The sequence below is a fragment of the Notolepis coatsorum genome (assembly GCF_963971535.1).
Source record: "Notolepis coatsorum genome assembly, chromosome: 20".
Lineage (NCBI taxonomy): Eukaryota > Metazoa > Chordata > Actinopteri > Aulopiformes > Paralepididae > Notolepis > Notolepis coatsorum.
The window spans coordinates 5,397,478-5,412,754 of NC_140184.1; the positions used below are offsets into that span (position 1 = coordinate 5,397,478).

At 48.1% G+C, this 15,277-nt stretch overlaps 1 protein-coding gene across 1 annotated transcript in view; it reads right to left on the minus strand.

Moving 5' to 3' along the window:
* Positions 1 to 15,277, minus strand: part of LOC311247413 (homeodomain-interacting protein kinase 3-like) — a 140,191-nt gene that overhangs the window by 38,897 nt on the left and 86,017 nt on the right. The window contains 2 exon segments of the mRNA XM_084337810.1: positions 849 to 935; positions 6,172 to 6,291. Coding sequence (XP_084193936.1) covers positions 849 to 935; positions 6,172 to 6,291 — 207 coding nt within the window.

Consider the following 15,277-nt stretch of genomic DNA (forward strand, 5'->3'; position numbering starts at 1 on the left):
TAATCTAAAGACCCGTTGCGTTGGTATTGCGTAGCAGTGATTGGTTGGTAGTGAATGGGGGCGGGGCTGTCTGTCACTTCTAGTGTTTTCCTGGCTCGAGACCAAAAGAAAACTTTCTGACAGGAGCTCGAGACCAAAAGAAAACTTTCTGACAGGAGCTCGATAGCTAGTGTATTGTTTCATTACACTTGTTTAATTGTTTGTTTAAAATGAATCAAATGCAGGAACGTATTGCAGAGGAGGTCCGAAAGTACAAACATTTATATAATAGCGGGTCTAAAGACTACAAGGATAGCATTATGACGATGAATCCGTGGAAGGAGATTGGGGAAACAATGGGGATGGACTGGGTTGATGTGGCGATATAACTATATTACACTATATACAAGAACACAAGCGAAAACAAACATAAACAGGGCTATTATTATACTAACGATGTATGGTTGAGAAGGGAAATCCGTTTGTAATTGCTAGAGTGCGCACCTTCGGCTGCCCAAAGTATTCAGGCGGGCTGGGCGCGCTCGAGCCGCACATCCGGGGTACATTTTGTTGCATCATAGGCTGCGCGTTGATTTTGCAGAAGCATAAAGGTAATGTGTCTGCAACACCGTTGCTTTGTCGATGTTGTGTTGAAGTTGCTTTGAATTTGCTGTAGCATGTAGAGGCCTTTACCCCACCATTAAGACGTGCATGCTCCTCTCACGACGCAGCTGTAAGTGCGCTGACTCCGTTTGAGACCTAGTTCCCGGCATGCCGTGGCTTCCTGCGCCGACCCCCACCGCGAGCGCATTGTGGTCGGAGCAGCGGTGAGAGGCGTGGGTGCTCTTCCTGTAGCTAAAGGGACGTACATGCGCTACATCATCCAAACAGCTGAAGATGTACTTCCTCGCTTCCTTCGACTTCATCCCCGTCTCCGTCTCGTGCTCGTCCGTCGACTGTGGGGGGGTAGAGAGAAAGGAAGAGGGGAAAATCAGAAAACGGCGATTTAGATTCAATCAAAGATACATCTCAGACCTCCTATCCCCCTATTCAAACACCAGGTCCCCTCAGGTCAGCCGATCAGAGGCTCCTGACAGTCCGGAGGTCTAACCTTAAGCTCAGGGGGGGGCCGTGCCTTTGCTGTCGCAGGCCCCTGCACTGTGGAACAGCATCCCCCACCTCCATTAGGCTTGCCCCCCTCGACAGATGCCTTCAAGTCTAGACTCAAAACCCACGTCCCGATGTACACTGACTCATGCCCCGTTTGCCTGTGTGTTTGCTTGTGTGTCCTTCTGTAAAACTGAGATGTGATTGTTGTCTATATGTTGTCTAGATGCATCTATGTGTATCTACCCTCTGTACAGCACACGTGTCATGTTTAAATAAATCTGATTGATTGATTGATTGATTGATTGAAAGAAGATACTGAAGTAGTAGTAGGGCAGTGTGATTTGAGAGGCTGTGGGATTTGTTTGCGTTTACCGAGGGGGCGGGCCGGGGGTCGTTCTACTGGTTTAATTGGAGTCGGAGATAGTCCTCGTTTCCCATTAATGTGAAAACCGTAACGCGCAATTAACCGCATTACCCTTTTTGACCCTCGCCGCCTCTCGTAACGCCAACAGCCGGCCCACGGTGGCAAAGTGTGTTTACGTTCCTGATGACTCGGACAAACGGGGGGAATAACGAGTGACCAGACCTCCTCCCCTGAACGGCTTCTTCCGTCACACAGTTTGTGAACAGACTCCGTGGATTAAACCTGTATAAACGCTGCAGTGATGAACGATCTTCCCCAGCGTTAACATGAACACAGAGGTACGCTCGGCTTGCTAATCGAGTTCCTCAGACGATGGGACCATGTGAGTCAGTTTGACGTTTTCAGAGGGAACAGTGTTTTCAAACTGTATTATGTGAAGACGGTACGTTAAAGAAACACGCCAAGTTTTGGGGAAATTAGCTCATTTTGCCATCTAACCCTGGAGTTAGGCAAGCAGATAACTACCCTTTTCTTCTCTGTGCATGCGTTACAGGCTTAGGGAACAGCCGCGCCGTTAGCCTAGCGTCATTCATTTCCATTTAATTTTCATTTATTTGTTTATTTGGAAGGGACAGCATGTATTAATGGACAATACATAAAATGCACTGTAAATACACAGGATTTAGCAAGGGATGCTAATTTTCATCCTCGGTCGGTCCCCAAACATAAAAGCAAATAAAATACAAAAACAGAGCAATATAAAAACATGTTAAAACAAAAGAACAATAATTTACAAATACATGGCTACAAAGCTAAAGGGACCAAGACCATGAAGGTCCTATATATGGAATATGGTCACATGATTGGTATTCTAGAAACCTTTTTTTTTTTACTTTGAGTTTAAAAGTAGTAAAGGTTGGACATTCTGGAATGGTGGTAGGTAAACTGTTCCACAACATACTTCCTGTGCTGACGAGACATTCTGACTAGGGATGCTCGATATTGGCTTTTTTACCGATACCGATATACCGATATTGTCCAACTCTTAATTTCCGATACCGATATCAACCGATACCGATATATGCAGGGTTTCCCCCCTTAATTTCAGGTAATTAACATTACATATCTCTTGTTGTGGAATTAACAACATTATGCATACTTTTGACAATAAATTAAATCAGAATTTGTTCTTACTTGCTTGCCTGGGTAAATAAGTTATAGAAATGTATAAAAAAAATAAAATAAAAAAATTGAAAACAGATACCGATATTTTCCGATATCACATTTTAATACCGATATCGGCCGATAATATCGGTAGGCCGATAATATCGGACATCCATAATTCTGACCCAAAGTGGTGTGTCGGTGCTGCACCTCGCAGTCCTCTCTAGAGGTCGACCTATAGTCCTGTGACCACGATCAAACTTATTTTTTATGAATTCTCCCAGGGGAGGAGGACAGAGTCTGTGTAATGTCTTGTAAATCATACAGATCTGTTTGAATGAATGGAAATTAGAAAAACTAAGAAAACTGTATTTTTCCATTATGACACACTGTGATGATATCTAAGAGGCTTTTTGTCTCGGACCTTGAGGGCTCTTTTGTAGAGATGTTTTATGGGTTTGAGGATGGTGACACCTGTAAAAGACCAGTTTGTGTGACAGTACTCAATGAGATAGAATCAGACAATATAAGTATGTTTTAGCAGCACTAGTGGTTAGAAAGGGTTCAACATTTCCGTTTTCTAAGCAGATATACTCAACAATTTTTTGCCAAACCACTGCTGCCTGGGCACAGTGATTTCATCACCTCAAAAGCCCTGTTTTTTTGAAAAACGCTTCGGCTTAGAAAACAAAAATGTTTAATTTCTTTTTATTTCTCCACGTGGTAAATTAATACACAGGTCACAACATGTTCACATGAATGTTTTAGAGTTGTATTTGGAGTGTATTTCGTGACTGTTGGGAACTAGGCTACACTGGCACACCTGCTTCCAGTGAATGACGCTAAGCTAGGCTAACGGTGCGGCTGTTCCCTAAGCCTAATGCATGCACAGAGAAGAAAAGGGTATGTACCTGCTTGTCTAACTCCAGGGTAGATGGCAAATGAGCAAATTTCCCCAAAATTTGGCGTGTTCCTTTAAGTGTTAATTGGAGATGGTGACGGCCGAGTACCTTCTGGTGATAGGTCGCATTTCACGCTCCAAGTGATTTGGATTGATTTCATGGGCTGTTCAAAAGAAATGTCAAAACTGACTTATATGGTTCTTCAGTGCAAGGGTTCAATTATGCTAGCTACTAGCTAGCAGCGTTGATAACAGAGAAGGTCCTAAAGGAGCCGTCTGCCAACAGAGATATTGTTACATTAGAGCGACACAGCTTGGTTTGGCTCAGAATTATTTTTGAATTTTTTATTTCAAAGTTGTACACCATGGAAATTTGCCTTAGTCATTACGCTAATAGCAGTAGGCAGTAGCCATACAGTAAATCTGAATCATTGTCCGGATATCATTCTTCTAAAGAAAGACCTTGAGATCTGTGTCTGTGTGCCTCAGAGAGCTGTGTCTGTGAGCTTCAGAGAGCTGTGTTTGTGAGCTTCAGAGAGCTGTGTTTGTGAGCCTCAGAGAGCTGTATTTGTGAGCCTCAGAAAGCTGTGTCTGTGAGCTTCAGAGAGCTGTATTTGTGAGCCTCAGAGAGCTGTGTCTGTGAGCTTCAGAGAGCTGTATTTGTGAGCCTCAGAGAGCTGTGTCTGTGAGCTTCAGAGAGCTGTGTTTGTGAGCCTTAGAGAGCTGTGTTTGTGAGCTTCAGAGAGCTGTGTTTGTGAGCTTCAGAGAGCTGCGTTTGTGAGCCTCAGAGAGCTGCGTTTGTGAGCTTCAGAGAGCTGTGTTTGTGAGCCTCAGAGAGCTGTGTCTGTGAGCTTCAGAAATGTGTTTGTGAGCCTCAGGGAGCTGTGTTTGTGAGCTTCAGAGAGCTGTGTTTGTGAGCCTCAGAGAGCTGTGTTTGTGAGCCTCAGGGAGCTGTGTTTGTGAGCCTCAGAGATGTGTTTGTGAGCTTCAGAGATGTGTTTGTGAGCCTCAGAGAGCTGTGTTTGTGAGCTTCAGAGAGCTGTGTTTGTGAGCCTCAGAGAGCTGTGTTTGTGAGCTTCAGAGAGCTGTGTTTGTGAGCCTCAGAGAGCTGTGTTTGTGAGCCTCAGAGAGCTGTGTTTGTGAGCCTCAGAGAGCTGTGTTTGTGAGCTTCAGAGAGCTGTGTTTGTGAGCCTCAGAGATGTGTTTGTGAGCCTCAGAGAGCTGTGTCTGTGAGCTTCAGAGAGCTGTGTTTGTGAGCTTCAGAGAGCTGTGTTTGTGAGCCTCAGAGAGCTGTATTTGTGAGCCTCAGAAAGCTGTGTCTGTGAGCTTCAGAGAGCTGTATTTGTGAGCCTCAGAGAGCTGTGTCTGTGAGCTTCAGAGAGCTGTATTTGTGAGCCTCAGAGAGCTGTGTCTGTGAGCTTCAGAGAGCTGTGTTTGTGAGCCTTAGAGAGCTGTGTTTGTGAGCTTCAGAGAGCTGTGTTTGTGAGCTTCAGAGAGCTGCGTTTGTGAGCCTCAGAGAGCTGCGTTTGTGAGCTTCAGAGAGCTGTGTTTGTGAGCCTCAGAGAGCTGTGTCTGTGAGCTTCAGAAATGTGTTTGTGAGCCTCAGGGAGCTGTGTTTGTGAGCTTCAGAGAGCTGTGTTTGTGAGCCTCAGAGAGCTGTGTTTGTGAGCCTCAGGGAGCTGTGTTTGTGAGCCTCAGAGATGTGTTTGTGAGCTTCAGAGATGTGTTTGTGAGCCTCAGAGAGCTGTGTTTGTGAGCTTCAGAGAGCTGTGTTTGTGAGCCTCAGAGAGCTGTGTTTGTGAGCTTCAGAGAGCTGTGTTTGTGAGCCTCAGAGAGCTGTGTCTGTGAGCCTCAGAGAGCTGTGTTTGTGAGCCTCAGAGAGCTGTGTTTGTGAGCCTCAGAGAGCTGTGTTTGTGAGCTTCAGAGAGCTGTGTTTGTGAGCCTCAGAGATGTGTTTGTGAGCCTCAGAGAGCTGTGTTTGTGAGCTTCAGAGAGCTGTGTTTGGGAGCTTCAGAGAGCTGTGTTTGTGAGCCTCAGAGAGCTGTGTTAGTGAGCCTCAGAGAGCTGTGTTTGTGAGCCTCAGAGAGCTGTTTGTGAGCCTCAGAGAGCTGTGTTTGTGAGCCTCAGAGATGTGTTTGTGAGCCTCAGAGAGCTGTGTTTGTGAGCCTCAGAGAGCTGTGTTTGTGAGCCTCAGAGATGTGTTTGTGAGCCTCAGAGAGCTGTGTTTGTGAGCCTCAGAGAGCTGTGTTTGTGAGCCTCAGAGATGTGTTTGTGAGCCTCAGAGAGCTGTGTTTGTGAGCCTCAGAGATGTGTTTGTGAGCCTCAGAGAGCTGTGTTTGTGAGCTTCAGAGATGTGTTTGTGAGCCTCAGAGAGCTGTGTTTGTGAGCCTCAGAGAGCTGTGTTTGTGAGCCTCAGAGATGTGTTTGTGAGCCTCAGAGAGCTGTGTTTGTGAGCCTCAGAGAGCTGTGTTTGTGAGCCTCAGAGAGCTGTGTTTGTGAGCCTCAGAGAGCTGTGTTTGTGAGCCTCAGAGAGCTGTGTTTGTGAGCCTCAGAGAGCTGTGTTTGTGAGCCTCAGAGAGCTGTGTTTGTGAGCCTCAGAGAGCTGTGTTTGTGAGCTTCAGAGAGCTGTGTTTTGGAGGGCTCTCTTCCTAACCTTCAGTCTCCACGCCGCGTACGGGGAGTCAGACTCTCTACAGAAGAAGCGCGCTGTCTTCGTCCCCACGTTCAGCAGCTGCTCCCCTGGCAGACCCTGCGTCTGAGAGATGTAGCGGATCTGTAGAGAAAGGAGACAAAAAAAATTATGTTAAAGGTGCAGTTAACCCAAAATGAATAAGAAACATATGTGTCCTCTTGCCTGGAGTGCCATGTTCCAGATATATGCCTAGTTTTGGAGATATGCAAAAATGCAAAAAGCAACGTCTCTTTCTAGAAATCGTGACCTGGTCACTCAAGACAATCCATAGGTTGTATTTTAGTTGTATATTTGTATAGTGTTGGGACTTTATTCTTTCTTCTTCTTTTTACTTTTGTACTGTATGAAGCACATTCTCAGGGGGCTCATACAGAACCAAGCATTTCACTGTAATGTACTTAATACTACATGACAAATAAAACAAAACTTGGAACTTGAGACCTCAATGTGAGCAGTTTCATGTAGGAACTACTTTCTTACCAAAGTACACCCACATAATAATGTATAATGGGTGTACTTCGGTAGAAAGTAGTTCCTATTGTACAGTACATGAAACTGCAAAGCTGAAACAAAGCGAGTACCTTTCTCCAAAACTAGGCAAATAACACCGAAACTCTCTGGAAGGACAGAAAGCACTCATTTGTTTCTTTTTCTTTTTGCATTTTTATCTATTGTAAACAAGACAAGTTATGTATGTAAATTAGGGATGTCCGATATTATCGGCCTACCGATATTAACGGCCGATATCGGCATTAAATTGTGATATCGGAAAATATCTGTATCTGTTTTCAATTTTTTTTATTTGATTATTATTATTTTTTAATACATTTCTATAACTTTTATTTACCTAGGCAAGCAAGTAAGAACAAATTCTGATTTTATTTATTGTCAAAAGTATGCATAATGTTGTGTTAATTCCACAACAAGAGATATGTAATATTAATTACCTGAAATTATTCCATTTTTTTTGGGGGGGGGGGGGCCTGCATATATCGGTAACGGTTGATATCGGTATCGGAAATTAAGAGTTGGACAATATCGGTATAGGTAAAAAAGCCAATATCGAGCATCCCTAATGTAAATCTATACCTACCCTGTTTTCTTTTTTATCCACTTTTTCTCCTTTTTCAATTTTTCTCCCATCCCAATTTTCACTGTGCCAATTCTCCCCTCCCCTGTCTTGAACGTTGCTCGCATATGCCCCCCACTGGCTGGTTGTAGGGAGGATAGAAGCCTTGCATCACGTGTCCCCTCCGATACACGAGGAGGCAGCCTGTCACATCTTTTCACCTGCCAGCGCGGACTATCATTGGCGAGGAGTAACGTGTGGGAGGCTCACACTACCCCCGCCATTTCCTGTCTCTGATGTGCAGGCGTCCCCCAACCGACCTGTAGGAGTCGCTGTCCACAACGTCCAGATGACCACCCATCGACTTCCACCCGCTAACTCTGCCAATTGAGTTAGTATGACGGCAAGTCCAAGCCGGAGGCAACGCCGGCAGCCGGATTCGAACCCGGTGTCTCTTGCGTTGGTGACGAGCGCAATGTCCGCTACGCCACCCAGCCGCCTATACCTACCCTGTTTTAAGTGTTAGCCCTTTCATTACCACACTACCAAAGGGTTAACCCTTTCACGGTCAATAATACAGAAGGTTAACCCTTTCACTACCACACTACAGAGGGTTAACCGTCTGTAGTGTGGTAGTGAAAGGTTAACCTTCTGTAGTGTGGTAGTGAAAGGTTAACCTTCTGTAGTGTGGTAGTGAAAGGTTAACCTTCTGTAGTGTGGTAGTGAAAGGTTAACCTTCTGTAGTGTGGTAGTGAAAGGTTAACCTTCTGTAGTGTGGTAGTGAAAGGTTAACCATCTGTAGTGTGGTAGTGAAAGGTTAACCTTCTGTAGTGTGGTAGTGAAAGGTTAACCTTCTGTAGTGTGGTAGTGAAAGGTTAACCTTCTGTAGTGTGGTAGTGAAAGGTTAACCTTCTGTAGTGTGGTAGTGAAAGGTTAACCTTCTGTAGTGTGGTAGTGAAAGGTTAACCTTCTGTAGTGTGGTAGTGAAAGGGTTAGTATTACTGGTGGCCTATATTCTGGTCAGATAGGCTATACTTATTTTCTTTATAAAAAAAAAACAGGATTTAAAGTCATCTCATATTGGGGCCAATAGTAATACAGTAGAGCTGTACAGTACAGTACGCTCCGTCTTCAGCGTCTCGTCATGTCTCTGTAACATAAAGTCTTGACCCCGGCCGGCGCTACAGCATCAATCACCGCTCCGCACGCAGGCGCATCACACAGCAGCGCCTCACCCAGGACTTCTAGGATACAGCAGCGCAATGTCTTCACACTCACATCATCTCAGGCACATCCTAGCACTGAATAACACTGTGCGTGTGTGTGCGTGTGCGTGTGTGTGTGTGTGTGTGTGTGTGTGTGTGTGTGTGTGTGTGTGTGTGTGTGTGTGTGTGTGTGAGTGTGTGTGTGTGTGTGTGTGTGTGTGTGTGTGTGTGTGTATATGTGTTGGCTGCAGTCACCTTGAAGACAGAATCTTCCAGCATGAATGTGGTAAATCAGACCCATCCCTGCTCTCTGATGTATGAGCTGCAGGACAGGGGAGTGATTACTTTGTCCACTAGTGGCAAGTTATGTCATTCTATCACTTCTATCAGCCTATCAGAGTGAGGCAGAGGTGGCCGAGCAGAGTGGACTGGTGGCTGGTGTTTATCTCCAACCATTGGTGTGTGTGTGCGTGTGTGTGGGGGGGGGGGAAGAGCTCCTGGGTGATAAGGGTGGTGGTGTCTGAGGGGGGGGGGGGGGGGGGGGCAGAGCTCCTGGGTGATAAGGGTGGTGGTGTCTGTGGGGGGGGGGGGGGGGGGGGGCAGAGCTCCTGGGTGATAAGGGTGGTGGTGTCTGTGGGGGGGGGGGGGGGGGGGGGGGGCAGAGCTCCTGGGTGATAAGGGGTCTGGAGTCTGTGGGGGGGGGGGCAGAGCTCCTGGGTGATAAGGGTGGTGGTGTCTGTGGGGGGGGGGGGGGGGGGGGGGGGGCAGAGCTCCTGGGTGATAAGGGTGGTGGTGTCTGTGGGGGGGGGGGGGGGGGGGGGGGGGCAGAGCTCCTGGGTGCGTGAATATTAAAGGCAACCAACTTGTGTTCAGCTTTTCGTTCAGCGTTTCTCTGATTGGCCACACGGCCACGTGACCACCCTAGCACACGCCCTTATCCGCTGAGAGACGCGGCAGACGCGCAGAGAGTGAGCTGGGATCATTTGGTGGTCGAACCAGTTCAGACAGAGTTCAGACAGTTCAAACATATCTACTAGAAACACTGGTGTTCTGTTGTGTGACTGTGCTAAACTCTTCCACCACATGACCGACATTTGACATACAGTACACCTCCTATCTATAACGCTGCCACCACCCACTTCAATGACAGAGCTCTCATATTTGCGAATGCATAAACTATATCTTAAATTATGGCTATGTGTAGGCCTGCCACGATAACACATTTAGCTGGGCGATTAATTGCCCCCGAAAATATCGCGATAAGCGATATTATTGCGACCGGTTAGAGAATTTTTTTTGAGTTTCCCAAAACTTTTATTTTGAAGCCCACCGCTCCGTCTTTTCCGGTTTTAGACTTTTATTTTGAAGCCCACCGACCGGACCGGAAGTATTGTTGTGATTATCCTAAGCAGAACATATGAGCCGACAACTTGTCTCGTCCGGTTGTTTTTGAGCTAATAACAAATGTTGAGATTGTTGGTGAACAACTAACTTTAGGTTAGTTTTAACGTTAGCTACTAACGTTAGATGCAGCTACTACAGGCAATCAACGATGAGGAGGAAGCGTCAAAGCAGTATATAATAGAATAGCTGTGGTGCGTAAGCACTGCAGCACGACTCGAAACTACCGGAGTGTTATAATAAATTAATTCATGTTTAACTTGTCCCCGTGTCCAGTCCTTTGACTAGCCCCACCCGTTCATTGTAAACAATGATGCATGTAATTGTATTAACGTTATTCTGTGTTGTACTTGTAGCTATGCTATACGTTGTATTTCGTTTGTTAGTTATTTAGCTAATGTTGTTAGCATGGAATGAGAATCAACGCTCTATCTTTCATCTTTATTTAGCAGTCCAGTTTCTCCGGGCAGTAGCGAGTAACTACTTGGGTCTAAAAATAGCTAACGTTACACTACAAATAATGCTACTTGGTTAAAAGGAGCAACACTATTGAGAAATGTAGTTAAGCTGTGGCGTTGCCCCACGGAGCTCCCGTGCTGTACTCTAGTAACGTCAGCGGCCCGCCTCCCAACACGGACAGTGACTGACAAGCGGTACTGGTTCATTAAAACAAACACGCAAATAGCAATTAATCGCGCCCGTCAAAATCATTGCATTCATTTTAATTATCGCAGCAATTAATCGATTTATTGCTTATCGCGGCAGGCCTAGCTATGTGTCTAATATGGCTGTCGCGAAGTCATTGATAAGCGACAGCCATATTAGACACATAGCCATAATTTAAGATATAGTTTATGCATTCGCAAATATGAGAGCGCTGTCATTGAAGGGCTTCTACAACGGATATGTGGTTTATGACGTTAATTAATAATAAACACTGTTAGGACTCTTAATAATAAACACTGTTAGGACTATCTGACTCTTAATAATAAACACTGTTAGGACTATCTGACTCTTACTAATAAACACTGTTAGGACTATAAACACTGTTAGGACTATCTGACTCTTACTAATAAACACTGTTAGGACTATAAACACTGTGCAGACTATCTGACTCTTAATAATAAACACTGTTAGGACTATCGATTCACGCGTCACTACTGTAACTAGAAACTCTGCTGGGTGTCACTGTACATCAGTGTGGAACTGTACGCTGTAACGTTATATGTTATTTCGCCCGTGGAGGCTGCTGAAGCGCCAGCGGGGCGACGGGGTGGTTTGTCCCCGGCTTCCGTGCGCCGCTGCTGCGTAGTTGGTTGTTAAAAACGCGAAACATAATAACGTTACGCTTTCTAGTTCAGCGCATTTCATAACTGTATGGGCTTTGTTTATACTTCAGAAGTGATGTACAGTGACGAGTGAATCTGGTAGTTTGTTGTTAAAAACGCGAAACATAATAGCGTTACGCTTTCTAGTTCAGCGCATTTCATAATCAGTCAGCAGCGCTCCACTGCTGCCGCAGCTGAACACAAGTTGGTTGCCCGCGCTGCCGCTTGCTCCTTGGATTTCATTTGGGACGTGGGACCGACGGCTGCCGTTTGGCTGCCGGCTAGCGGCAAAAGGGGGCGGGGGGTCGCGGCCAATCAGAGAAAAGCTGAACACAAGTTGGTTGCCTTTAATATGCACGCCTCCTGCGTGATAAGGGTGGTGGTGTCTGTGGGGGGGGGGGGGGGCAGAGCTCCTGGGTGATAAGGGTGGTGGTGTCTGTGGGGGGGGGGGGGGGGGGCAGAGCTCCTGGGTGATAAGGGTGGTGGTGTCTGTGGGGGGGGCAGAGCTCCTGGGTGATAAGGGTGGTGGTGTCTGTGGGGGGGGGGGGGGGGGGGGCAGAGGTGCCCTGAGTAGACGACGCCCATCAGTCAGCTGTGGAGAAGCGACGGTAGATCACACAGTGGTTTATGAGAGCAGGGGTCCAGAGGCCTGGCTGACGTCAATCACACCACGGTGTGAAGGATAACATCTATTAGACACGAGGGTCGCCCAGGGGAGAGGAGAGAGGAGGGGCAAGGAGAGAGGAGGAGAGGAGAGGAGAGAGGAGGAGAGGAGAGAGGAGGAGAGGAGAGGAGAGGAGGGGAGAGGAGAGGAGAGAGGTGGAGAGGAGGAGAGGAGAGGAGAGAGGAGGGGAGAGGAGAGAGGAGTGTTGGACGTCCCGTGACGAAGGCCGGGAGATTGCGACCCCCTCTGCGTGCCCCCCTGTTTTCGGAGGTCTCGTAGTGGTGACCGGAGTGCCGGATGTCCCGCGATGATGTCGGGGAGTTCGCGACCCTCTCTGCGCCACCCCCCTTCCCCCTGTCTCCGGCTGTCCCTGAGCAACGACCGGAGTGTTGAATGTCCCGTGACTAAGACGGGGAGGACGTGACCCTCTTGCGCCGCCCCTGTGCCTCAAATAGATCCGCTATCAACTATCTTTAATCTTTCAAAATGTTCAGTTGCTATCGCTATTAGCTCTATCTTTAATTTTTCAAAATGTACAGTTGCTATTGCATGCACTCATCTGTGTTTCACCACACACATGAGTGCATGCTTACCAACTGTCCGTCTGCAACACTACTATCACCGACATCTAAGAAGGGAGATCCCCCCTTGAACGGCCCTTCTAAGGTTTCTCTCCTCCACATTGCCTGTGGAGCTTTTTTTTCCCTATTGTTAGGTTTTAGTGAGTTTTTCCTTACCTTCGCGTGGGGTATGTCTGGGAGTGCTTGCATTCTTTCATTTATTTGCATTCATCTAGTGTTCTTGTTCTGTTCTTGACTTATTGTTATGTTGTCTTCTTGACTTGTTTAAAGAAGACCTGTACGGCCCATGGGGACATTAACGTGTGTTGTCGGGCCCTATAAATAAATTTGATTTGATAAATTTGATTTAGGAGGAGAGGAGAGGAGAGGAGGGGAGAGGAGAGAGGAGGAGAGGAGAGAGGTGGAGAGGAGGAGAGGAGAGGAGAGAGGAGGGGAGAGGAGAGAGGAGGAGAGGAGAGGAGAGGAGGGGAGAGGAGAGGAGAGAGGTGGAGAGGAGGAGAGAGGTGAGGAGAGAGGAGGGGAGAGGAGAGAGAAGGAGAGGAGAGGAGAGAGGAGGGGAGAGGAGAGAGGAGGAGAGGAGAGGAGAGAGGAGGGGAGAGGAGAGAGGAGGAGAGGAGAGGAGAGGAGGGGAGAGGAGAGAGGTGGAGAGGAGGAGAGAGGAGGGGAGAGGAGAGAGAAGACAGGCGAGGAGAGGAGGGGAGAGGAGAGAGGTGGAGAGGAGGAGAGAGGTGAGGAGAGAGGAGGAGGGGAGAGGAGAGGAGAGAGGTGGAGAGGAGGAGAGAGGTGAGGAGAGAGGAGGAGAGAGGAGGGGAGAGGAGAGGAGAGAGGTGGAGAGGAGGAGACAGGAGACAGGCGAGGAGAGAGGAGGGGAGAGGAGAGGAGAGAGGTGGAGAGGAGGAGACAGGAGACAGGCGAGGAGAGAGGAGACAGGCGAGGAGGAGAGGAGAGGAGAGAGGAGACAGGTGAGGAGAGAGGAGGGGAGAGGAGAGAGGTGGAGAGAGAGGATGGGAGAGGAGAGAGGAGAGAGGAGGAGAGAGAGGAGGGGAGAGGAGAGAAGAGTGGAGAGAGGTGAGGAGAGGGGAGGAGAGGAGGAGAGAGGAGAGAAGAGAGGTGAGGAGAGGGGAGGGGAGGAGAGAGGTGGAGAAAGGAGAGAGGTGAGGAGAGAGGAGGAGAGAGAGGAGGGGAGAGGAGAGAAGAGTGGAGAGAGGTGAGGAGAGAGGAGAGAGGTGAGGAGAGAGGAGAGAAGAGAGGTGAGGAGAGAGGAGAGAGGTGAGGAGAGAGGAGAGAAGAGAGGTGAGGAGAGAGGAGAGAGGTGAGGAGAGAGGAGAGAAGAGAGGTGAGGAGAGGGGAGGGGAGGAGAGAGGTGGAGAAAGGAGAGAGGTGAGGAGAGAGGAGGAGAGAGGTGAGAGGAGACAGGCGAGGAGAGAGGAGAGGAGAGAGGTGAGGAGAGAGGAGAAGAGGAGAGAGGAGACAGGCGAGGAGAGAGGAGAAGAGAGGAGAGAGGAGAGGAGAAGAGAGGAGAGAGGTGAGGAGAGAGAGGAGAGGAGAAGAGAGGAGAGAGGAGGAGACAGGCGAGGAGAGGAGAGGAGAGAGGTGAGGAAAGAGGAGAGAGGAGAGAGGTGAGGAGAGAGGTGAGGAGAGAGGAGAGGAGAAGAGAGGAGGAGACAGGCGAGGAGAGAGAGGAGAGGTGAGGAAAGAGGAGAGAGGAGAGAGGTGAGGAGAGAAGAGGAGAGAGGAGGAGAGAAGAGAGAGGAGAGGAGGAGAGAAGAGAGAGGAGAGGAGAGAGGAGAGGAGAGAGAGGAGAGAGGTGAGGAGGAGAGAAGAGAGAGGAGAGGAGAGAGGAGAGGAGAGAGGAGAGAGGAGAGAGAGGAGAGGAGAGAGGAAAGAGGAGACAGGCGAGGAGAGAGAGGAGAGAAGAGACGGGCGAGGAGGAGAGAGGAGACAGGCGAGGAGAGAGAGGAGAGAGGTGAGGAGAGAGGAAAGAGAGGAGACGGGCAAGGAAAGAGGAGACAGGCGAGGAGAGAGAGGAGAGAGGTGAGGAGAGAGGAAAGAGAGGAGAGAGAGGAGAGGAGAGAGGAAAGAGGAGACAGGCGAGGAGAGAGAGGAGAGAAGAGACGGGCGAGGAGGAGAGAGGAGACAGGCGAGGAGAGAGAGGAGAGAGGTGAGGAGAGAGGAAAGAGAGGAGACGGGCAAGGAAAGAGGAGACAGGCGAGGAGAGAGAGGAGACAGGCGAGGAGAGAGGAGAGGAGAGAGGAGAGGAGAGAGGAGAGGAGGAGAGAGGAGACCGCCAGACAGAAGGGACTCCCTGGAAGAAGAGATCTTGTATCTCAATGGGACATTCCTGGATAAATAAAGGATAAATAAATGTAAAAAGGGAGGACCCTGCTGAGAGGAGACATTAATTAGCATGGTTGTCACAAAGCACCTGTCCTGCTCACAGGACTCAAAACAACAACCTTAGATTCTGAACGGCCTCTCGTCTCACACCGAGCTTGAGGAAACGTAAACAAAGATGAGCCTGAACACAAAACAAAAATGCAAATCATGGTGTCATTCTGTGCAAATGCTGCATCTTTCCCCCCCAGCTGAACCAGAAAGAGGCATGGAGTGTCTTTCTCCTCCTCGGAAGAGACCCGTCAGCAGACTGTGTTCCTATCAGATACACCGTTAATACCTCACGCGTGATTTATGACGCAAGGCTTCAAGTGCTTCCACAGCCGAGGCAAAAGATCCCAGATCGATCTTTAACAGATTTTTTTTATATAAAAATAGATTCTCGATTTTAATTGATCTTCATTTGAATAATCCGATATCGATTC